Genomic DNA, 24,824 nt, shown 5'->3' with positions numbered 1-24,824 from the left:
CATGTAGCATGGGTCTGTCCAGGGAAATATTATTGGTCGCTCGCAATGACGAGGCACTCCCATTAATTTGTCTTGTTTGTGTTTTTTCATTTAGACTTGAATGAAGAGAGACATAGACTAACATTTGCCCACACCTCCCCTCTCTGACCTCCCTACCAGTGTGGGTAGGGGGAAAAAATATACACGTGTTGCTCATGGGTTCTTGTTTATTTAGTTTTATGCTTTCATTGCCGCCAAGTAAACATTTCAGTTGCAGTCTGTTAGAAAGTCACTTTTGCAAACTGTGGTTTCAGAGGTATGGGGCAGGATAGCAGATTGCTCTGTGTGCTACATTCAGAAGACCCTTACATTAGAGCTGGTCTCTAGTGCCTCCTTACCTGGGTTCACCTCAGCAACCACCAAAACATAGAATTAGTTTATTTACAGGGAGATTCGTTGACTGAAAACGAAAAGGATTTAAGGCTGACACGTTTAAACATTAATTAAAATTTCAACTGGAATCATATTCATTCTGTACGTGGATATTAACGTAAAGCTCACACCAACCACTTAAATTACATGTTCAGCATTCAAAACATCTTGGTCAGGGTTGGTGAAGCCAACTGAAAAAATATGCTTACAGGATAAGGTCCTGTGTAAACATTTAGAGCACTAAAAGTAGTAAACAGGTGGGCTTCCAAATTGGAAACAATGGTGGGAAAAGCATGACTTGACTGAAAGGTTTCCCACAATTCACTGGATAGCACAGGACTACCACAATGATTTATGGGCACCAGGCAGCATGGCAGAAAGAAACTTGTAAGTTCCTTAAACCTTACTCCTCACCGGAAAGGAACATGTCTGCTTTTCTTTACTTCACCTGTCAGCCTTGTTTTTACCACTACTAAAGCCAACATTTTTGTAAAGTAGAGCTGGGCAGTATGACATTTGTCATTTATTAATGATTCCATGGTAGAATGAGTCATCCAATAGAAATTATGTTGTTTGTTCTTAAAAACCATATCGGTGTAACTAAAGGTCGAATGTTTCCCAAGCAACATTGTTACTCGGTTACTCTTGTTTCAATCGGAATGAATTCATTCTGATTGAATCCGAAAGTATTGTTTACATGAACGCTAAATAAAGTGATCTGATTGATGTGCTTGTTTATATGTCTCAAGCTTCAAATCAGAATTGATTTTTTGAAGGGGTTTGTTTGTTTGAGCAGGCTATTCTCCTACATTGCTTCTTTTCTTTGTTTTAAAGAGCAGACCACAGTAGGAGACTATGAGCACATGGACCGTTGTGCTATGCTGCTTCTATTTATCAACCAGTAAAATACACCCCTTCTCGCGCCCAAAACAAGGTGTCTGTGGATAAGAGTCCAAAAAAAGGACTGGTGGGACAGTTGTCCTACTCCAATTCACAGACGATGAGTCGAAGGAAACTTTTAGAATGACACGACAGTCATTTATGACATGTCATTCAACAAGACCAGCTTGTTCTCTGTGTCATGCACTATTACACCATTTCTGCTTCATTCTACATTGTACAAGTCTCTAGTTTCGGTTTTCAATCCGATAAAGTGTTTACATGTCCTCTCGATCGGATTGGAAAAGGTTTAAACCACCCCCTATAATTTGGATTTTGCCAATTCATTCCCATTGACATGGTTACATGTGACTTACATGTTAAATAATCTTTTTGATTTTACATTTTTTTTTAAAGGAGTAGTTCACTCACAAAAAAAACTTTTGCTGATAATTTACTCACCCCCATGCCATCCAAGATGTCCATGTCATTCTTTATTCAGTCGAAAAGAAATTAAGATTTTTGATAAAAAAACATTCCAGGATTTTTCTCCATATAATGTACTTCACTGGGAACCAAACGGTTCAAGGTCAAAAGGACAGTTTCAGTGCAAACTGTTCAAAGGGCTTTAAACGATTCCAGAAGATGAATAAGGGTCTTATCAAGCAAAATGATCGCTCATTTAAAATATATATATAACAAAGTTTAAGTTTTACAAACTCAAATGGTCGCCTTGCTCTGTTCTGTGATGTGCGTTCGTGAATCTCCTGTTCGGACTCATTTATCAAGACTTTTTGAAAAGTTTTGAAAAGATTTGTTGATTTTAAGAAGGATGAGACCCTTATTCATTGTCTGGAATCGTTTAAAGCCCTTTGAACAGTTTGCAGTTTGCACGAAAACTGTCTTTTGGACCTTGAACCGTTTGGTTCCCATTGAAGTCCATTATATGGAAAAAAAATCCTGGAATGTTTTCATCAAAAACCTTAATTTCTTTTCGACTGAAGAAAGAATGACATGGATATCTTGGATGACATGGGGGTGAGTAAATTATCAGCAAAGGTTGTTTTTAAAAGTGAACTACTCCTTTAAGTTGAAAAAAAAAAATATTTTTACTTTTTTTTTTTCTACAGAAATGTATTTATGCTCATTACCTCCATGACCTGCTATGGTAATGGGTCATCCAGAATTTGATACACTTGTGCACCCTCCTTCTAAAACTTTGTGAATCATAGTACAGGTGGAATGCACCCCTTTTGTCTGGGAGAAAGAAGCTCTCATCCTCCCATCCCCCTTTCCCTTCTCTAATGGGAGGCCCCCATTCCGGCCTGTTAGACATTTTTTTTCCTGCACCCTTATCCCCCGCCCCCGCAGCACTCTGTTGCTATCCCGTAAATTGAGCTCTCCCTTTGGAGGCACTAATTAAGAGTCCTAATCCTCTCATCCGCAGAAAAGAGGAGGGCTGACGGGAAACGTGTCCTTGCAGTTCATTATCTATGTGTCCAATGGCGCTGATGCTGGCAGTGCCTCTCCCGGTCGTAAATGCTGTAAAAAAATTGCAGCCGTCTGTAAATCATCTCACTTTCTCAGCATGATGGCATGAGATGGCTATCGCGAGCCAAGACGCTTCTGGTTCAAGTAAAGAACGCTGCCAATTTCGGCACTGGTGGTAATGACAGGACTCTTTGAAGCATGTAGGGTCCAAACGGCTGAGTAAAAAGTAATGGACGGCAATGAAAGGCATGAGCCACGGGGATATGGCAGCAAGAGGGGAAGTTTCATCCACGGGAAGTGATGCATTCACAATGGAAAAGAATTTTAATGAGGGGTCTTATTGTCTGTGGCATTGAGGCAAAGCATTTGTGACCTGGAATTGCACAAAAAGGATGTTAAATGCTGAGTAACAGGAATGAGTGCTTCGCTGCGATTACTTATTTCATTCCAACCTGCCAGGAAGACCACTGCCTGGCAGGAGAAGAATAACAAAGAGGCCGAAACGGAGAATGAACCAAAGCTTCTTTGGTTTATGAAAAGCACAGAATTGCTTAGTGTTTGTGGCCAGAGGCATCTGAAGTAGGAATACAAACAGAAAATGGAGGGCCCCCTAGAGAGGGCAAAGAAGAGGTACCGCAACCAGCCTGTCTGACCCCCAACTGAGGCATCCACAAGACCAATAACAGTGTGCCTTCACAGATGTTTTCAGTTTAAAGGGTTTACAACAAATTCTTTCACATAATACCCCAGAGCATTTTGCAATCAGAGCCAACGTTTGGCTAGAAAGTCAGGATCCTGTTTTATGTAAATGGACTATTAGTTTAACTGTATCTTATCGCACCTGGAAACCTCTCTATGAGTTTGAAAGTCTTGTTTTAAAGCATTGTTCGCCCAATAATGATTAACTCGCCCTCATGTTGTTCCAAACCCTTCTGCATAACACAAAATATGATATTTTAAACAACTGTTTTAAGTCAGTAGGGTCTGAACACTGTTTCACTGAATAAAGAAACTCATACAGGCATTTTTGTTTATATATTAGAGATTATTGGTGATTTCTTGTTTAAAAATCTCTATTATTGTAATCTACTACCAAATAGAAAAAGTATGATAAAATAAACACTTAAATGTGGATTTGGGGGTGTTTTCATTACACTAGTCTTAAAGAAGAAAATTGACCCTTCGCTAATTCACGCCCAAAAACCGCCACTGGCCAATCGTGTCTTAGCAACCGTAACTAGGCGCAGGAGGTCTGGCAAGCTTTCGAGCGAGGGAAACATGCTGAAGCCTTGTGCGTATGGATTGTGCAAATCTGAGACCCGGTATCCTAAAAGTTTGGACGGGGGAGTGGAATTGTTTTCCTTCCAGAAAATCTAAAAGCCAAGGGGAGAAATGATGGGCGTGAATAAGCATTGTGCGAGACCCATTCACAACTAAATGTCGACATGATTATCAAAAACACATATTGCTTAGAAATGTTGACGGTTTTTTGCTCATAATGCAGATATTTGAACGTAAAATAAGACGATTAAAGACGGAGGCTCACTGACATACTTTAAAATATATTTTTCAGCATTTTGTTAATCGACGGCCTACTACCCCTGACTAAGTAACTTTAAGCCAATCCAATCTTGGCTCTCCCAGTGTTATTTCAAAAGATTTATGGATAAGCTGTTTGAATTATAATTATTAGGAGTATTTTCACATACCCTGCTCTGCACGAGTATAGCTGTTCCTCAATTTGTGTTTCCCATTTGAATGGTCAGCTGCTGCTTGCGCTGGGACTATAGGCTTTAGCTTCAATTTTTAAGAAATTATTCTCTAATCGGTTGCATATCGTCGTGAATATATCCCTCAAATGGAATACTGCAGTCCCTTTTGTCTTGCTCTCTCAGATATTTCACATGTTCGCCAAAAATTACTAATTATCTCATTGGGAAATGTCTGACACTGGTGCATTCACACTATAATAGATGTGCCAGCCGCGAAAGCTTCACAAGCGTAGCAACAGTAACTAGGGAGGGCGGGGCTTAGCGAAGGGTCAATTAGCCCAAAATCTCACCATTTGACAAGTGTATGAAAAAACAAAGTTTTTTCCTGATAGTAAAGTTTTTGGTACTTTAGGTCTCTCAGTGGGCCTTTGCCTGAAAACTTTTGGAAACCACTGCTTTATGCAACACTGGAATCATCTCACAATTTTCTCACAAAGATTTCATCACAATTTTGAGTTGACTTTTTCTAGTCCACTCAGATAACAAGGTTTCACCCCCATGTGAACCCAAGCAGGGATTCCCTCAAATGAATCACTGTGGCTCTTGAGCTCTTGCTTTGTCTTGATGTGAGAATACTTCCTTCACGGCCATAGTTCCTGTTGTAAAAGATCTTTTGGTGGACCAGTAGTGCTGAAGCAGCAATGACCACTGTTAGCGCATCCATTGTGTTAATGGACATCCTTTGTATTGGGTATCAGCCGCAGTGCAGAGGCCAAAGGGCCTTGTGGAACACCATAGAGACCAGCGTTCCCTAGAGAAGATGAAGAAAATGAACTCCCTTTTCCGTTTTTAGATTTGTAGAGCTTAAGGGAGTGCATAACCATGAGCCTGTATTGGAAACCCTCAATCACTCTAAGCTGCTGTTTTCTGGGTTTTCATGGGTAAGGAACGATAGTGTGTACTCTAAGGAGCAGTAAATCACTGATTCAAGCAAGCACCAAAGGCACAAAGTAGCTCTTAAGAGGATGTCTAAGTGCCATTTTCAAGACCACAAATATCAGTGCTGTGACCCCGCAACCAGTCATCCAATGAGATTTTGAGGCATGCTATATGGATGTCAGATCTTCAGTATGATTGTTTTAATCCACCCATTTTAAATGACTAACTTTGGTTTTGAGGGCTTTGACATTCTGCAACCTCATAACATCTACAGCCCTGCAGATCATAGACATCTTAGTGCAAAAGTATGCACTTAATCTTGACAAAACACGTGTTCATTTTATTGATTCAAATATCCTTTAAGTATAGTTAATAGTTTGTAATTTCATATGAATTCATTTCAAAAAGTAAGTGTGTGTCTACTAAAAATAGTACATGTTATGCAAGGATGCATTAAATTGATTAAAAGTCACATCAGTAAAACAGTTATAATGTTATAAAGATTTATTTAACATCAGCTTTTCTGAAGGATCATTTGACACTGAACACTGTAATTGCTGTTGATAATTGTAGTAATATTTAAATGTAATAATAAACATTGTAATTATATTTCTCAAAAATACTGTTGATCCAATAAATGCAGCCTTGGTGGGTATTTATTTACAAAGCAATAATTGTTTCATCAGTAATTTTGATGACAAGATTAGCGACTCTGATAAATCAGTGATTTTACGTGGAAATAATCTTGCTGAGACTTGTATCATCATCTAAGTGGCACTGTTACACCAAAAACATGTTAATGTGTAGCAAAACACACACTCACATAGTGCCAGCTCTATACCTTGTGCTGTGTTACATTGGGGTTATTTGCTGGTGACCCCACTGATAGCTTTTGTCTAAAGTCTGAGACGCTGTGGAAGTATCGGGACAATTAAGGTAACTAGTCTAGCGCCTCACAGAGGCTTAATAAATCACATTCGGCTCTCAGGGCTTATAAGGGCCAGCAGCATGCTGGAAATTTTGTGAGTGATTGGATGGATTTTGCCAGTTGTTTGACATGGCCTTAGACTGCCGGAGAGAAGCCAGCGATTGTAAACATTAACAGGAAAGGCACATACGGCCTGCCGAGGATCTGGAGCTACTGTATTTATGACAGGGTTTTGTAAACCTAGGACCTGCTAAAAAAAAAAAAAAAAAAAAAAAAAAAACTTCAAACATTAAAATGATATCAAACGTTTTTTTTTTTTAATGACCAAGTCGACAAGCATTATATAACGCATGACCAGTCATTAACTGATGTCACTACCAATTAAAAAGTTTGGGTAAGATTATTTTGTATGATTTCAAATTAATTTCAAATTAAAAAAAAAAATGTTTTACTTTGTTTTCATCAAAAAATCCTAGAATTTTTTTTTATTATTATTATTATTTTTTACAAAAATTAAGCAAAGCAACTTTTTTCAACATTGATGATAAATATTATTTTTTGAGCAGCAAATCAGCTGAAGGTTCGTGTGACACTCTGACCAGTCACTAACTGGTGTCACTACCAATTAAAAAGTTTGGGTAAGATTCTTTTGGTATGGTTTCAAATTAATTTCAAATAAAAACAATGTTTTACTTTGTTTTCATCAAAAAATCCTAGAATTTTTTTTTTTTGTTTTTGTTTTTTTTTTCTTTACAAAAATTAAGCAAAGCAACTTTTTTCAACATTGATGATAAATATTATTTTTGAGCAGCAAATCAGCTGAAGGATCCTGTGACACTAAAACTATGGCTAGCTTTGCACTCACAGCAATAAATTGAATTTTTAAATCTATTAAATCAGCTCATTTATATTCTAATAATATTTCACAATTACTATTTTTACTTAAATTTTATCAAATAAATGAGCTAAATTTCATAAACATTAAAAAAGCTCACTTTTGAACAGTAGTATACATTTAAAATTGTATGAAATGCTTCAAAGGTTTTGTTTAGGCTGGTGAGCAACAACAAAGCAATGCACTAAAACTACTCAGAACACCTAAAGACCCAGCTGTACTTCATTTTCTGCATTCTGTTCCGTCTCTTGCACAGTTGAGCACGCAACCCTTTCAAATACTCCTTTGGCTGTGAGCGCAGGAAGACATGAGTAGACTATGTTTTCAAGAGCTCAAGTCACTCGCACATGCACTCGTAAGCGCACCGTCTGCGGACCCTCCTGATGATGAAAATTACAGTGCGCGGACCCTGAAGTATACTTTGGGCCTTAGCATAGAAACACTCTGGCAATGACCAATATTATATTTTATTATTTTTTTTTGGACAAATGTAAGAGGCAAAACAAGCAACTTTTACAATATTCTAATTTGATACAACTTAAAGTCAGTGTGAAACGGAAGTTGAGATTGTCATTTTTTCCTTGTTGTGATGTATATCCGAGTGAAATGGCTTCTGAAATTAGAAAAGAATGTAGGGCAGGGCTTGATTTCGTCCTTCGGGAATTGATTGGATCGCTGGAGGTTGGGCGTCAGTAGACTATGGAGTGCCACAAGGATCGGTATTAGGTATTATCGGTATTCTCAATATATATGCTGCCACTTGGTAATATTATAAGATAACATGGAATTAGTTTCCACTGTTATGCTGATGACACTCAATCATATATTTTATCACAACCATATGAAAACTAACTTGGAGCTTAACGAAATGGAGGCAGATTTGAATGCGATTCTCATTGGATCTGGCTGCACCCTTTCGCCATTGCACGTGACCGAATTAGAAGAGAGGTCGTTTTGATGGGGGAGGAAAGGGTAATGTATTTGATTAAAGATTTTAAGTGTACATGAATTTTAAAACAAATAATGAAGTGCACAGATAAATCATTTATAATAAACACTACAGTATTACATACAAAAAGAAGATTTGTCAAATTTGATTTTAAAGGATCTACAGTTAACAAGAGGTTTATTGGTTATGGTTGTGGTTTGGATGCCATAACTTAATCTACTTGGCCTTTGCCAGAAATCCTCTATTAATAAGAAATGTATCGTTTTACAAAGCCCCTGGGGTGTTAAAAGAAGAGTCGTTCACTTAATACTTCCTTTCAGTGCTGGAAGCAGTTTTTGTGCTCTTCCCTAAACCCCTAATCCTTCTGCCGCCACAACTAACGCCTTGGGAAAAAACCATCAACACAGGCTAAATAGAGATGTTATAGAGTGTGACATTTCCCAGGTGCAGGATGGATGGAGAAGACAAGCCTTCTTTTTCCCCCTGGGCATTTAAATGTTGCGTACATCGATGATGCGTGACATTAAGTCAAAAAACTAGTTGTTGTTCACTAGGTTGTTCAAAAATGGGAACAAATTGCATGCTACCATGATCGGCTGACTCCACTGGTGGTTAGCACTCGGCCTGCGGCTTCCCAGGGTTCAAGGCAGCTTAGGGATCTGGTGTGGAGCGGTTTGCATGGTGCTGTGTAGTTAGGCCCCTTGCCAGGCCATTCTGCTGGAATTTCCTGTCTGAATCGACTCCCTCCTCGTTCCTGGAGCGAGACAGAAAAGCCTTTTTAATTACACCGCTGCTGCCTGGCCTCTCAGGATATTATTATTGTTCTTGAGTGCTTCCTCTAAAGATGAGCTACTCTCAGTACAAAGCCGCCTGTCTCTCGGCTCCGTTCGGACATGAAAAGTGAATGTTTTTCTTCTACTTTTGGTACCCGTTGATAATGTCTACCACCTGCTATTGTCTTAAAAAGGATATATAAAAAAAAAAAGCTAATCCTGCTACAGAAGGTGGATACCTGTTCTCACCAGGTCCTGAGAGGATGTTTTGTACATTTTAAAAAATTATAATTGGGGACTGAAACAATGCTACTTTTTGTAACCTAAACCGTTAAAAAAATTAGAGTATGAATAAAAAAAAATCATTATATATTAGGGCTGTCAAACGATTAATCGTGATTAATCGCATCCAAAATAAAAGTTTGTGTTTACATAATATATGTGGGTGCACTGTGTATAATTATTTTGTATAGTCTATATATAAATACACACACATGCATGTATATTTAAGAAAAAATATTATTTATATATAAAATATTTATATTTATATATAATATAAATTATATATAAATCTATATACAGTATAAACATGAAAATATTTCTTAAATATATACAAGCATGTGTGTGTATTTATTTATTTATATATATATATATATATATATATATATTATAATTATACACAGTGCACCCACATATATTATGTAAACACAAACCTTTATTTTGGATGCGATTAATCGTTTGACAATTTTACTTAAAAGTTTAATTTTTTTTCAGTTTATTTTAGATATTAAGATTATAATTGGATTGGATTGCTGCAAAACAAATTAAAAGAAAATCATACATTTCATAAGTTTTTTGGGGAATTTAAATGTAATATTTTTAATCCTAGAATGTGCACAACAGAAAATGTATATATTAAAATAATTGAAATACAGCCTATTAAAGTCATCATGAAATCAAAATTGACTATTCCTGTTTTCTATGGAATATTCAATCAAAAAATAAGAATAAAATTAAGATGTTCTAAAAAATAAATTTAAGAAGCCATCAAAAGATTTAGAACATTCTTAAAATATATTCTTACTAATCTCAAAAAATCGCACCAAAAACTTTTAATCTCAAATGTTCTGTATTATTATTATTATTATTATTATTATTTTAATTTTCATGAACCTGGCCACAGTCTGTTTTATGGAAATTTTTTATGCTCAAGCCTCTTGCCTTTGGTTGGAGCATATCATGTTTTTCAATCAGGGAAGAAAGTGGGTCAAACCATAAGATCACACCTGTGTATCTTCACGAGCGGTGGACTTTGGTCCTTTTTTTGCTCCAAAAACAATGGATGATGATGAAGAAACGAGCCCTTCTCTGTGCACCCGTCTCCATAAGTATTTGCTCTATCTCTGCTCAGAGTTAGTGCATCCAAGATTAGGTCATGCAGTGGTTGCCATCCAAAAGAATGACTATAATATGATGTTTGGTCTTTTTTGCAGGGAATTTATGATGTTTAATGTGAAGCATTGCATTAGCTCAGTGAGAGAGAAAAATGAAAAACTGCTCTTAGTAGTAATGAACACCAAGCAACGTTTTAGCTTATATATGATCCTCCACGCTTTACAGCACCAGTTCCCATCATTCTTAAACACACAGGAATCCCATGAGTTTCCAACGGCTTACTCAAGCGCTGACATGCTGCACACTTGGCCAAAGCATCAATGAATATGTTATGTATATGCATGCTTATTCTCATACACGCAAGCCCTCATTACGTTGGCCTCTAGGATTTGAGAAATGCCTCTTTATATCCAACTCACCAAGGAAAGGGAGTCCACCTAATTGGCAAGGAAAAATGCTCCACTACAGCCTGAAAGTATGCAGTCATTTTGAGCTTTTGAGATGGATTTAAGCCATCACACCACCATCCCTCCCTGCAGTTGTGAAGTAGGCTGCCTACCTGTCAGTTGTACTTTCCGCTTTTGACAGTGATGAAGGGGTTGAAGAGTTGATCATTTCTCCAGGACAAATTCCACTGGAAATACCAACATTTAAATCTAATGCAAGCTCACAAAGTACATTACCATACGCTGTTTTTTTTTTTGTAAAGCTTTGGTTTCAAAAATGTGACTATTACAGCTCAAAATCTTTGAATTGAGCAGACATTATTTTTGGATGAAGAAATGATAAACGCTTGCAAAAACAAATAGAACAACCAACAAAAAATGACTTGATTATTCAATTCACTTCTAATTTATTTATATAGCGCTTTTCACAATACATATTGTTTCAAAGCAGCTTTACTGAAAGTGCATTTCAGAAATGTACATAGAAAAATATTAATTTAGGACATAACATATCGCCAGTCGTCTCATCGCAGGTGTTCAGGCTGAAGTCTCCGTGAGAGGCTGGATACAAACTGGAGCTGACGAACGCTATTTACCTCGGTACTAGCCGAGATAACAGCAGAAAAGTAGATAGGAAATAATTAGCATAGCTGCTGTTCATAGTATTAATGTATTCGATCTGATTCAACAGTGGTATAAAAGGTAAGCATTATGTGAATGATTGGCTAAAGAGATGCGTCTTTAAACTAGTTTTAAACTGGAAAAGCGAGCGTGAGCCTCGAACAATATCAGTAAGGCTATAGTTTAGGTGAGAACGCCCTCCCTCCTTTAGTGGACTTAGATATCCTAGGAATGACCAGAAGCCTTAAATTTAGTGATCTTAAAGAGCATGCGATGGATTGTAGGGTGATAGAAGGTCCATTAAATACACAAAATGTACAAATCTGCTCAAACCAAATGATAAGAATAACTTGGATAGAAAGCAGGTTACCTGCTACTTGCAGGTGAATGAAGTGCATGTTTTTGCACTAAAAATTGTGCAGAAAACTTTTTAGGACACATTCTTTATAGTCTTGAATCAGGATAATGCATGCTTGAGTCACCATGGTGATTGAAGTGAAATTGGCAGCTCTGGAATGCTGAGTCCTATAGGTCTCCTCCTGATGGGCCCCTGAGAGGCTCCTGTGGCCCTTCCCCACCTTGATCTACCCTGATCTTCTCACAGGAGAAGATTATGATCTGAAGACTTTACCCCCATGTTCTCCGTTCTCAGGTCAAGTCTGACTCACCGGTGCATGTTTTGCCCAAGAATTTTAATACACACGAGGAATGAGCACAGACAGACACGCACAGGAGATGAGATGAGTCGACCCAAAAATAGCTTCAGGAGCTCATTAGGACCAAAATGTAATGACAAACACACATTAAGACGCAGACAGTATACTCCATTTAGTGCTTACTCAAAGATCTATAACCACCACCTCAAGTAAGTTCCAGTCATTAATGAAAGCATGTTGGTTTTTAACAAGACCCCCTTAAAGGCAATCAACCTTTTTATGACAGGAAGAGCATGTTTCAGTCCTCTTTTTTTCTAGCCCAGACAAATAAAAACTCATCACAAGACACTGTAATTCACTCATCTCACATGCAAGGCCACTAATATTGACGAATTGTCTGTTAGTTTGCAAGCTCAGTTTTAAAATCAAACATAGCACTTCGTGAACAAACACTTTTTCTCCTTTTCTTCGTTTCTATGTGTTTGTGTTTTTAATGTGGTTTGAATCAGGGGTATTGTATTATATTATAAAAATAAATACATTTTTATTAAATTTATAAAAAAATTTAATTTAATTTTTAATTTTTAGTTTCCAAAATCTGATTTTAGTTTAACTAGATATACTAAAATAACTAGAACTGAAATCAAAAATAAAGGAAACCCATATAGATGTTAAAAATAATGTTAAAAACACAGCAAAATTACTAAAACTTAAACTAAAATAAATAAAATAATAATTTAAGCTGTTAATAAAAACTATAATACTATCGAAATAACACACTGGATTGAATTTTAATTATATATATATATATATATATATATATATATATATATATATGTGTGTGTGTGTGTGTGTGTGTATTATAATATACTGTATATATTTTAGGAGCATCGGTCACAAAACCGCACAAAACATCCATCTTGTATTTTGGCCTCTGTCTTATGTCTTTTTTCTCTTCTGTCCTTGACTCCATAGCTCCTCATTTATTCTCAACTTTCCACACGCCGATTCCGATCGACATGCGACACCATGAGGGGAGGTACCATTACGAGCCACACCCTCTGCACTCCATGCATGGGTAAGTTTGCTTTGCACTTCGACATTCATTTTCCTCCGTCTGCACTGATGGAATCATCATTAATCAAGTCTCAAAGGAAAAAAATAACCTGTTGAGTCGTCTTCCATATAAAGCACACAGATTCAAGACATGCTGTGGTCAGGTCACACCCAGTACAGCAGTTTGTCTTCTGCGTGAAAGATTGTTCAGCTCTAGTCGGAGATGTGCAACACATGGAGAACAAATGTAGTGAGAAACAAATGCCAATGTTTCAAGTCACAGACAGAATATTAACATCTCTCATCCTCGTAATATTTCTTTGTTTTGGACAGCATCTGTGAGTCTGGCATTTACTGAAACCATTTTGAAAGGTTTTGACGTTTAAACCTGGGAATAATAAGAAAGTCTTGGGTTTAAATTAGGGCTGTCAAACGAAAAAATATTATATATATATATATATATATATATATATATATAATTTATATATATAATTTTTATATATGTAATTTATATATATATATATATATATATATAAATTATATATAAATCTGTATGCAGTATATACATGAAAATATTTCTTAAATATTTACAAGCATGTGTGTATTTATATATATATAATAATAAAATTATACACGGTGCACCCACATATATTATGTAAATACAAACTTCTATTTTGGATGCGATTAATCGCGATTAATCATTTGACAGCCCTAGTTTAAATATATTAAAAGCAAATGAGACAAAACAAATTATAAGAAATTTATTTATCAGGTTAAGCATTCACTCAAGTTATGTTAAAATAAAAAATAATGAATTACAAAATAGGAGCATTTTCTCATAAATGAAGACTGAGACACAATCTGTGCATTTGCATTGAAAATCCCAGATTTGATAGCGGTACATACTGTAAGTCCAGCGACACTAGAACAATTTATCACAGGATAAAATGCTGGAGAAAGAGAATTCCTGGCCTCTCTCTTTCTGTGCTCTGGCTTCTTTGATTAATGTGACTTGGCCTTGACAGAGGCCCCCTAATTCATCAAGACCTTGATTTAGCTGTCCTTTTCACTGCCTGTGCCCAATTCACCTAATTACATGTATTCCTCAGCAAATTAAGCACAATGTTATCTTTTGGAGTAGTAGTGGTCTGATTTAGTGATCGGATCCTATAGAATGATTCATGATACATAGGTTTGATGCTCACCCTTAATATTTACATCTTCGCCATATGTAAGAGTAGTTGTTAGAGGAACATTTAGAGTGTGTTCACACTTATAGTTCGGTTCACTTGGTTCGTTTGGTCCGGACCACAAAAAAAAAAAACATTTTAGTCCTGGTCCTCTTAGCATCCACGATGGCATTTTAGCACTGAACCTAAAGGCAAAGGGATATGTTCATAACCTGATTGGACAGCTTTTATTACGTAGACTTCACTTCAGAACTTACCGAACATCTTTTGCATTTATAAATGCACTAGTTTTATGTGCATAGCCTACATACATGCCCTAATAAGAACTTGTGAAGAGCTTAGAAAATGTGTAAAGTAGTCACAAAAAAAAAAAAAACCCGTCAGGATTCCCTCCGTCACACACAAACAAAGATCTTTCTGTACTTCCTGTACCGAACTGTAATGGGCAACATCGCGACTCACTCATTCAAATGAACCACACTAACAGAGCACCAGGGTTTGTTTTAATCTAACCAAACATGCCAAGTGTGAACACACCCTTAGACAAACATTTGTAAATAAATACAAGAGATCTGTGCATTGGTGGTAGGGATTTTTCAATGTGTCTTTCTGTATGTCACACCAAGAGGTAATAGGAGTGAGTGAACTAATTTGTTCAAACATACTGATGAATTTAATTCATTCTGATTAATTGATTTATGATTCAGGCAAACACTGATTCATTCCGAGCTTCCATTACAGTGTTGCAGCGGTTTACAGTTACTCAACAATATTAACAATTAATATTGTCAAATAATACTGGCAATTGTGATATTTTGGCTTGTGGCCCGCGGTTTAAAATGGTGTTTTGTATCTATTTAGATATGCTGCAGATATGTGATTGCCAAAAAAATCTTCCAAAGCAATCAAATCTCTCCACACACGCATGAATCAGAATAGTTGACAATGAATGTCTAAATGTTTGTGGAGTATTTCAACATGTAAACAAAGCAATTAGCATCCAGAATCTAGCTTTCCTTCCCTCAAACCTCAATGACTGCAGAGTGAATGAGAAAAAGGCATGGGAAAACAGTTTCAGATTACAGTGGTATATCAAGCACCACCCAAATTTTTTTTCAAACCAATAAATGTATTAAAAACAGGTTGTCTAAACTAGTACGTCTTTTTATATATTGAAGGGAAACTTTGTACCTATCTTTTGGTAAATGTGATGGTAGATAATTCGTGTTTGGAAGTTTTGGACATACAGTAATACTGCAGAGAAAGAGTGACTGGAGAGCATGCATTGAGTTTGGAAAGTTCCCACGGCTGCCACAGTGGCAGTTAACTGCAGTCTCTCTGGGATAAGATGTGATTCATCTAAATCAGAGCACCTGACCAGAGATATGGCATACTGATATTCTCTCTGGAGTCAGCAGGGAATACCGCAGGCTCTGATTATTTCCACAGAGCCTGCGGAATGAAATAGCATATTGTCAACATATGAGCATTTATGAAGTTCACAGGAACAATATATATGTCTATATACAAATGCCTTAATTCTATGTGGCATTGATTCAACAAGGTGCTGAAAGCATTCTTTAGAAATGTTGGCCCATATTGATAGGATAGCATCTTGCAGTTGATGGAGATTTGTGGGATGCACATCCAGGGCACGAAGCTCCCGTTCCATCACATCCCAAAGATGCTCTATTGGGTTGAGATCTGGTGACTGTGGGGGCCATTTTAGTACAGTGAACTCATTGTCATGTTCAAGAAAACAATTTAAAATGATTCAAGCTTTTTGACATGGTTCATTATCCTGCTGGACGTAGCCTTCAGAGGATCGGTACATGATGGCCATAAAGGGATGGAGATGGTCAATGCTCAGGTAGGCCATGGAATTTAAACAATGCCCAATTGGCACTAAGAGGCCTAAAGTGTGCCAAGAAATCATCCCCCACACCCCAAACACACACCACCAGCCTGCACAGTGGTAACAAGACATGATGGATCCATGTTCTCATTCTGTTTACGCCAAATTCTGACTCTACCATCTGAATGTCTCAACAGAAATCGAGACTCTACAGACCAGGGAACATTTTTCCAGTCTTCAACTGTCCAATTTTGGCGAGCTCTTGCAAAGTGTAGCCTCTTTTTTCTATTTGTAGTGAATATGAGTGGTACCCGGTGGGGTCTTCTGCTGTTGTAGCCCATCCGCCTTAATGTAGTGCATGTTGTGGCTTCACAAATGCTTTTCTGAATACCTCGGTTGTAACGAGTGGTTATTTCAGTCAAAGTTGCTCTTCTATCAGCTTGAATCAGTCGGCCCATTCTCCTCTGACCTCTAGCATCAACAAGGCATTTTCGCCCACAGGACTGCCGCATACTGGATGTTTTTCCCTTTTCACACCATTATATGTAAACCTTAGAAATGGTTAAAAATCCCTGTACTGAACTGTAACTGAGAAGATTGTGAAATACTCAGACCAGCTCGTCTGGCACCAACAACCATGCCCTGCTCAAAATTGCTTAAATCTCCTTTCTTTCCCATTCTGACTTTCAGTTTGGAGTTCAGGATATTGTCTTGACCAGGACCACAGCCCTAAATGCATTAAATCAACGTCCATGTGATTGGTTGATTAGATAATTGCATTAATGAGAAATTGAACAGCTGTTCTTTCTAATAATCCTTTAGGTGTGTATGTGTAAAGGTTTTCTACAGCAGTTAGGTCATGAGGAACATTGCTAATGACTGCGGTAAGATGGTAACAGTACCTTCACGTTATTGTTGCATCAGTCGCTGACTTTTTTTTTTTTGGATGTGTGGTAATAGAGACACTAAAAAGAATGTCAAATGGAGACGGTTATTGTGTTTTGTTACTATGGGCTGGTACCACCCATGGTGCTACGATGGAAGATTGCTAAAAATGACAGGTGGCTATTAAGAAGAAGCTCTCTAAATGCACCATGACATACCCTGTCTATGACTAAGTTCTCCTCAACAGTTCAAGTACCATCTTGTCAGAGAGAGGGCGTAACAACAAGACCTTGGCTATCATTCTTGTCAGTAGGGGCCCACTTTTTCTTATCCCCTGACAGGTAAAGTTGTAAATAATGGCTTATTGAGGGTTCAAACACCCAGAGCAGTTTTCCTGATTTATTAATGTGTTGACATGTTGTCTTGTCGATTTTGACTGTCTGGCGAACATTGAGAAATGTGGGAATGTACCCAAAACCGGGTTACTATGCGTTTATGTATATTTAAGTGTCGTCTCTCACTGTTGTTGACATACTTTCTCATAGTAGCTCAATTATGGCAGGCAAGACTTACAAACCACTGTAAATATTACTCCAAATCTTTAATTATGTACCAATAAGGCTGAGAATGCATAATGACATTATGCTTAAAGTCAGCATGAAATCATTAATCAAAAATTAATCCTGTTTACTTTTTTAATGCACATTGCTGGACTTCTTGTGCATGATTTGATTTGCAGAAGCAAAGAGGGTTGCAATTGGTGTTGCAGTTGGCTTTAAGCTTCAGTCGGGGGTTTTAAATGTAAAAAAAAAAATTGTGTAAAGAATCAGTACATTAAGAAAGAATACTCAGTTTGGGACACTGAAACCAATGGTCACAATATTTACAATACAACCATCATGACATTTTCTGTGGTGATGCCATCTGTTTGCTTACTCTTGTGAGTGGTCAAGATGACAACCAATATGTGCTTATAGCCACATACAGATAGCACACCTTTGCTGGCAGTTTGTAAATTCAAAGCACTATTGCAGGCGAATATTAATTTTGAGCATTTGCTTCACCCCCACCCCCCTCTACAAATGGGGGGGAGGGTTTGGTGGTTTGTGTATGGCGAGTCTGTTTTCTTTCAGCTCCTCAAGAACAGAGACGTCTTTATGGCTATCCTTTCAAGGAGGCTTATGGCAGAAAGTTGGCATCAGGACAAGCCTGGTAGTCTGCAGGCGTTTACTGGAAACTGAGCACGACTCCGGCTGGGTGCAGGTTGGCCACCGAACAGAGATGGTATAAATGAGAGACTGAGATGAAGCCAGACTGTGCCAAGCATAATGCATCTGATACCTGCCATTCAGATAGTCACTGTAGGCCTTGCTCGCATCTCATTAAAGGTACAAAAAACGGTTTATCCCTCTTTGAAAAATGCATGTATTAAAGCAGTGGTTTCAAATTCTGTCATAATTTACTCACCTTCATGTCATTTTAAACCTGTAGTCTTTCTTCTGGTCAATGCAGAAGGAGATGTTAAGCAGAATGTTCACACTGCTGCATACAATGAAAGTGAATTGTAATCAGGGCCTGTCAAGCTACAAAAATACATCATAAGTGCAATAACTTCTTATGAAGTCATAGATTAGCTTTGTGTGATAAACAGAGCAAAATTCAAGTTATTTATTGAAGTCAATTCCTCCCCTCGGTTCTCAAATGTTGTTTGTGCAAGCTGAATATACACACATGCATCATAATCAATTACTAACCACACAATAACCAATGGCGTTTGTTTGGCATCATCAACATCAAATCTACTGGTACATGTCTGTGTCATATTGGGAGATTTTTGGAAGTCCCCCTGTGCTGAAAATCAAGCTTTTAATGTGGTTTAGATGTCTATGTGTTGTTTTTAATATGTTTGAGTCAAACCATTTGCAAATTCATGGCCATACCCATAGACAGTATAAGAAGTGGACAGAGCCATCTCATTCGAACTCCATTGAGACAAGTGAAGCCCGTTTTTGGCTGGTTTTTTTTTTAGCACTTCCGTTCCTGACATGCAGACTCAAATCGACTCAAGCAGAGCTTGACGACGTAGATGTGACGTGAGCAACCCGTCTGTCTTCTAGTGGCTGTGGCATCAGAAATCTGAATCATTCCCTTCCAAAACTTGCAGAGGCGGAGAGTGTGAGTAGGAGCTGTCCATGAGCTAGGAGCAGGAGAAACTTTTGCTAGGTATTCTGATTAATTATTTTGTCATTTTGCCTCCACGTTTCCCTGATTGCCCGCGAGCTTCTTCTCCTGTCCATACGGTAATCTCTCTACTGTGCGACAGAGTGTCGCGTGGTTATGGCGCAATCGTTAGCCTACTTTTACAAAAAACTGCTTCTATGGGGCCATAACATGAGCTACAAGGTAATGGAGCATTTTATACATTGTCGTGTTTCTTTAGAAACAAATAAAGGACAAATGGGGTCTTCAAACGCCTCCAATGTAAAGTTATTCGCTGTCAAAGTGACGCCAAAATGAATGGGAGTCAATGGAAATGCTAACCCAAGTGAAGTTCTGCTACAAGATGTCAGCTCCCGCGAGGCTTCAACTTCCGGTCGATGGATTACCCCATTGGCCATACCATTGCTGAGTCTCAAAAACACGGTTTGAAATCGCTGGTGTTTCTGACGTCACAAACTACCTTGTAACCAATCATGTCAATGTGTGATCGTCAACGAGTGGATCTCTGAGCTAGTGTGAGTGAGTGTAGGCTGGGCCAATTTCCATATTCATTGAACCTTGGTAATCAAAGATTAGTTTTAAGGGAAAAAATGATTGACTATGGGGGACTTTAAATATTTAGCTAATTACATTTCAGTTTGTTCCTCACCAGACATTTTTTTTATATATATAATAATTTTACATGTTTGGCCCTGTTTACCCTGAAAGGGCCTCTGGAATTAAGATGTGTTTTGGTCAATCAGATCACATTTGGACAACACGTGTTGGTCTAAAACATTTTGAGCTTGTCCACTTTCGACCACTTGCCTATGATACTTTTTGGTCATTTTTTGCAACTTGACAGGCCATGGTCACCATTCACTTTCATTGGATGCAAAAGAGCAGGACTAAACTTTCTCCTTGGTTTGGAAAAATATGACAGTGAGTAGATGATGACAGAACTGTTACTTAAAAGATATGGCACATAACTAAATGCATTTTGATGGAGGCAATCTGTAATCCTCTTCATTCACATGTCAAACAATTGTAAACAACACACACTTTCATAAACGAAACATTCCCCTTTCATTCAGGCAATGGCTTCTTTTTTTTCTCCTCCTCCATTGAGTAAGGTCTAATTTTCCTCGATACAAAATGAATGTGTAGCTATAGTTGTAGCCTGCTTGCCATCAAATCCCCAGAAGAACCGACCATCCCCCCATAATTTGCAGCCCGAGCGCAGAACACACCCTTGTGGAACGCAGGCTCTAATTCATACACATGGTCATTTCCTCTATCAGTGGAAAGTGAAGTAGTATGGGGACATAGACAGGTCTGCTTTATTTAACACTGTCTGACATTCCCTCTGTGTTCAAGAACGCTCCATTTAGGGACTCAACTGTAACAGAGCTCTCGAATACTTAATTCTGATTGGTCAAACACAGCATTAGCCAGTAAGAATCAGTTTGACATTAGGTTCCTGATCATATAATTGGGTTTATTTTAAAATAATGACCAGCTGTTTGTTTGTGTTTTTCTTTCATGACCTTCCTGTATCTCAAACAGTAGATGATGGCAGTATAGCAACGGCAAGAGAATGGGTTGCACTTTGGATAAAAGTTGTTGCCAAATACGTATGTAAATGTGGGACATCAGGTTCTGATCTTGCTCTAGTCCAAGTGTCTAACCACTGTATACTAATGTCATCAAGGGAACCACACGCAAACATCTCTTTAAAGTCCTCTTGCTACTGAAGATCAGAGATGTATGCTCTACTTTCAGGAAATGTAAGAGTTACAGCTGCCTCCTGGCTGGTGTTTTTTGGACGGGCATGATATATCTGCCAAGACATGACGCATTTATATCCTCACCTTGACCTGTGGGCTATCTGTGAACTTCTGCCCCATTATCTTGTTCTACACATCAGCCTTTTCAAACAGTGACTGAGAAATGGGGAGGGAGTAGTAAGCAGTATCATCATAACACTTCAGGCGTGTGTCTTCAGAGGCATCAATCCCACACAAACAATACAACCATGGACTACAGCTCTCTCAGTTTCGACTTGTTCAATACCTCAGGCCTAAAGGGAGGAGTCACCCTTAGAAGAAATGGTTCTATTTAGAACCAGAAATGGTTCCATCCCCCGCCTCATATATGGAACTCCAAAATGGTTCTATATAACCATTTTGGAGTTCCAAATATGTAGCGCTGATAGAACCTTTTAAGGTTCTATATAGAACCTTTTCTTCTAAGAGTGTAGCTTGTCTATGTTTGGGAGTTGTGGTCAAAAAAAAAATATGACCAGTTTGACAGTAAAGTTCTGAATCCCAAACCCTAGGTCTGAAGCCCAAGACCCATTTTGACCCAATTGGTGCTTTCAGATGTTACACCTGGACCTGGAGCATTTTTGAAGCCCAAAGTGGGCTGAGCCAGCCGTCGCTCCTGGATAATCGAAAATGGGCAAAAGGCGGGATTAGCTGAGGTGACGTGATTACAAACAGACAACAGTGCAATCCACCTGTCTCTCAAGTGGCCCTGCCCTTAATTATACCCATAACTTTAAGGCTTCATATTATTTTTTAAAAATAAATAGTTGTCATGAAGGGCAAAATTAGCTATAGACTAAAATTATAAATCCGGCGAAACTACCGGAAGTAAGCGGGCGCCATAACTGACTGAGCTGTTGCTGGGTAGAGTTGCGCCATTGCTTCCTATTGGTTTAATAAACAGCTTGATTTACGACTGTCTCTAACGTTACAAATTTTATAATGTCGAGTGGGAAAACATGTTCCGTTATAAATTGTTTCAATGGCGGCAGTAAAATTTCAATTTGGAAGAGAAAACATTGTGAGCTACATAAAATAGCCCGGGTCAGCTGCCCCTGTCTGGTGCCATACAGTTCTGCTGGTTTTATTAAAGGTTTAAAATAACAAATTAAATTAAATATAGTGCAGTTTTTATTATAATAACAAATATTTATTGGCATAAGTAAAAAATATAATAAATATGTAATATAGTGCTCAGCGGTATCTAATCTCTAGCTATTTTTTCTATTCAATTAGCATGCTATGGTCATTAAATTGCTTTCCTGAGCTAAATGTAACGTTATGTGACATAATTGTTCTCCTGCTGTTATATTGACCTCTTTCCATGATTTAAAAACACTGATTGGTCGATATTATGTATACTTTCTAGCTGTACCTTACCCTTGCCTTTTGCAATGTGAAAATGAGGTAAATAATGGACACAAGTGAAAAATGTCATTCATTTATTTATTGTTGCCAAATGGACAGATCTTTTTATAGTTTCCTCGTTAGCTAACATTAGCCTAGCTAGCTTGCCAAGCTATTTCCATAAATAATCTGTAAGATCGTTTGTACCTTCATCTGTGACTGGAGGCCACTGTCTAACATCAACCCAACAAGTCATTCTGCCTGGCTGTAGCTGTCATCGAGGGTGCGTTATCACCATAGACTGGTTATCACGGAGGTTTGTTTACATACCGGAAACAGCTCAGTAATTGTGTCGCCACAAGATGGCAGCCTACACAGAACGCTCGTCGGATTCGTGTATATAGACCAAAACCACTTTTTGTACCACATTTTTCTGCTGAAAAGTTGGGGATATTAACATGGGGGATTGACTTTCTTCTGGAGCCTGTCTCTTGTGGCCAGTCAATGAATTGCATTTTAAGTTACTTCCATGTTGGATTCAAGAGAGAGATCATGGAAAGATATCAAGAGAGAGAGAGAGATACACATGTATTTTTAAATCTTGAAACATACAATAACAATACAACTAGAAAAACAACAAATTGCCGATAAGGTAAGAAATATAAAATGTTTGTTAGATCAGCTTTATAATTGAAGATATGTTTTCTGATTTAAAAAGAAAAATCTGAATAGTTATAATTTTGCTTCTCAGGTAAACTTTAAAGAATGTTTAGACATTTTGAATGGAAGACAAAACAAAGTTTTAAAGTCTATTGTTGAATGACACTGTTTATGGACCATTTCACTTATTTACTTTAATATGCAACATATTTTAAAGAGAAACTGGATATTCAAGGAGAAAAAAAATCTTGGATGGAATTTAATTGTCCATCAGAAATGTGTTGAATTTTGGAAAGTGAGCGTTACATGAGTTCCGAGCTTGTTTTAAGTGAAATAATTAAGGTCCGTCACGTGATTAAAGATAGGGATGGTAAAAATGTTTACGTGACCTTAAGACACGGATTTGCACAGAGGTTTCCTAATTACTCTACACTTAAGCACCTAAACTATGTGGAAGCCCGTCTTTGTGTAAGAAACTAATTGCGGTCTTCTTTTTCTTTGTCTTTTGCTAGACCTCATGGATTAGCTGGCAGTCCAGTTATCTCTGATATCTCTCTCATCCGACTATCGCCTCACGCTGCAACTACCGGAGAATCCCCCTTCAACCCACCACACCCATATGTCAACCCACACATGGAGCACTACCTGCGCTCCGTCCACAGCAGCCCCACTCTCTCCATGATCTCCGCAGCACGAGGACTGAGCCCTGCTGACGGTGAGTGTCTCATAGTTCTCCATGCACTTTCAAATCACCCATTGTACCACCTAAAAATGGATTGCATCATGTCTAGGAGGAAGACTACAAACATTGGTTAAGGAGGAAAGAAGCTAATGGTTCTGCTCCTCCACAAACTCTAATATTGAGAAAGAAACAAATTATCTCCCTTACCAAAAAAGCATGGTCCTCTCAGCCCTGTTACTATAACAGGTTGGGACGAGCACCCCAAACCAGAGATAAGTCACCAAGCACATTCTCCTTCCAATAATGGCTCTGCTTTCACACTTAAATGAGGAATGTGGAAAAGATTGTGTTGGTGATTAAATGGCGGCAGAGATAATGGAAGGAATTAAGCTTGATGGATCCAAATAAAAGCTGACGTTCTCATATACACCGTGTTCCCAACAGTTCACCTACACTCGCATAAAAGTATTGCAGGTGATTAATTCAATGATTTGCATAAAATGCCACATTAATCCTAGTCTAAATTAGATTTTTTTAGCTCTACATCCATTGTGTCCGCACATTATACAACTTTGTGACAGAGCTTCAGACTTGCGGAAGTCAATCGTGTTGTCTGTTTAACAGACAGTCCTTAAAGAATTGCTGATTAATATCACTGAAGATGTCTCTAGCCCCAGAGCAGTGTTCTGACTGCTGATCTGCCTTCATTGGTCCACTGCCTCAGGGCTTTTCTACCCCCAGCCTCTGCTGCACCCCTCCTAACACCATTTCTGAGCTCCTCTAGGGACGCAGTTATACGATCCAGCGAGCGTGGAGAAAATAAACGGCCTTGTTCTGCCATGAATCCAGCACAAACACACGCCTGTTCTTTTTTAACCTCGCTGGGGCCTAATTGTTCCTGATAGAGCTGTTATGGTATGAATGGCCAAGCAAGCAAGAATGAGGAGGAACCCTCCCCCCATCCTGAGCGTCCCATAACTTAAGCAGCATGGGCGTGAATTGCTGTTATTTTTTCGAAGGCGAATGTTA

General features: G+C 38.1%; 1 protein-coding gene across 2 annotated transcripts in view; it reads left to right on the top strand.

Annotated features, from left to right (window-relative positions):
• gli2a (GLI family zinc finger 2a) overlaps positions 1-24,824 on the top strand; it is a 99,496-nt gene that overhangs the window by 41,387 nt on the left and 33,285 nt on the right. For both annotated transcript variants that reach the window (XM_039687364.2, XM_039687363.2), the window contains exons 3-4: positions 13,071-13,173; positions 23,626-23,828. In XM_039687364.2, the coding sequence (XP_039543298.1) occupies positions 13,071-13,173; positions 23,626-23,828 (306 nt within the window). The remainder of the gene's footprint in view (positions 1-13,070; positions 13,174-23,625; positions 23,829-24,824) is intronic.

Source organism: Pimephales promelas, chromosome 7, assembly GCF_988280905.1.
Source record: "Pimephales promelas chromosome 7, fPimPro1.hap1.1, whole genome shotgun sequence".
NCBI classification, from domain to species: Eukaryota; Metazoa; Chordata; class Actinopteri; order Cypriniformes; family Leuciscidae; genus Pimephales; species Pimephales promelas.
The sequence above is the reverse complement of the archived record's forward strand: the minus strand, read 5'-3'. Positions and strand labels throughout refer to the sequence as shown.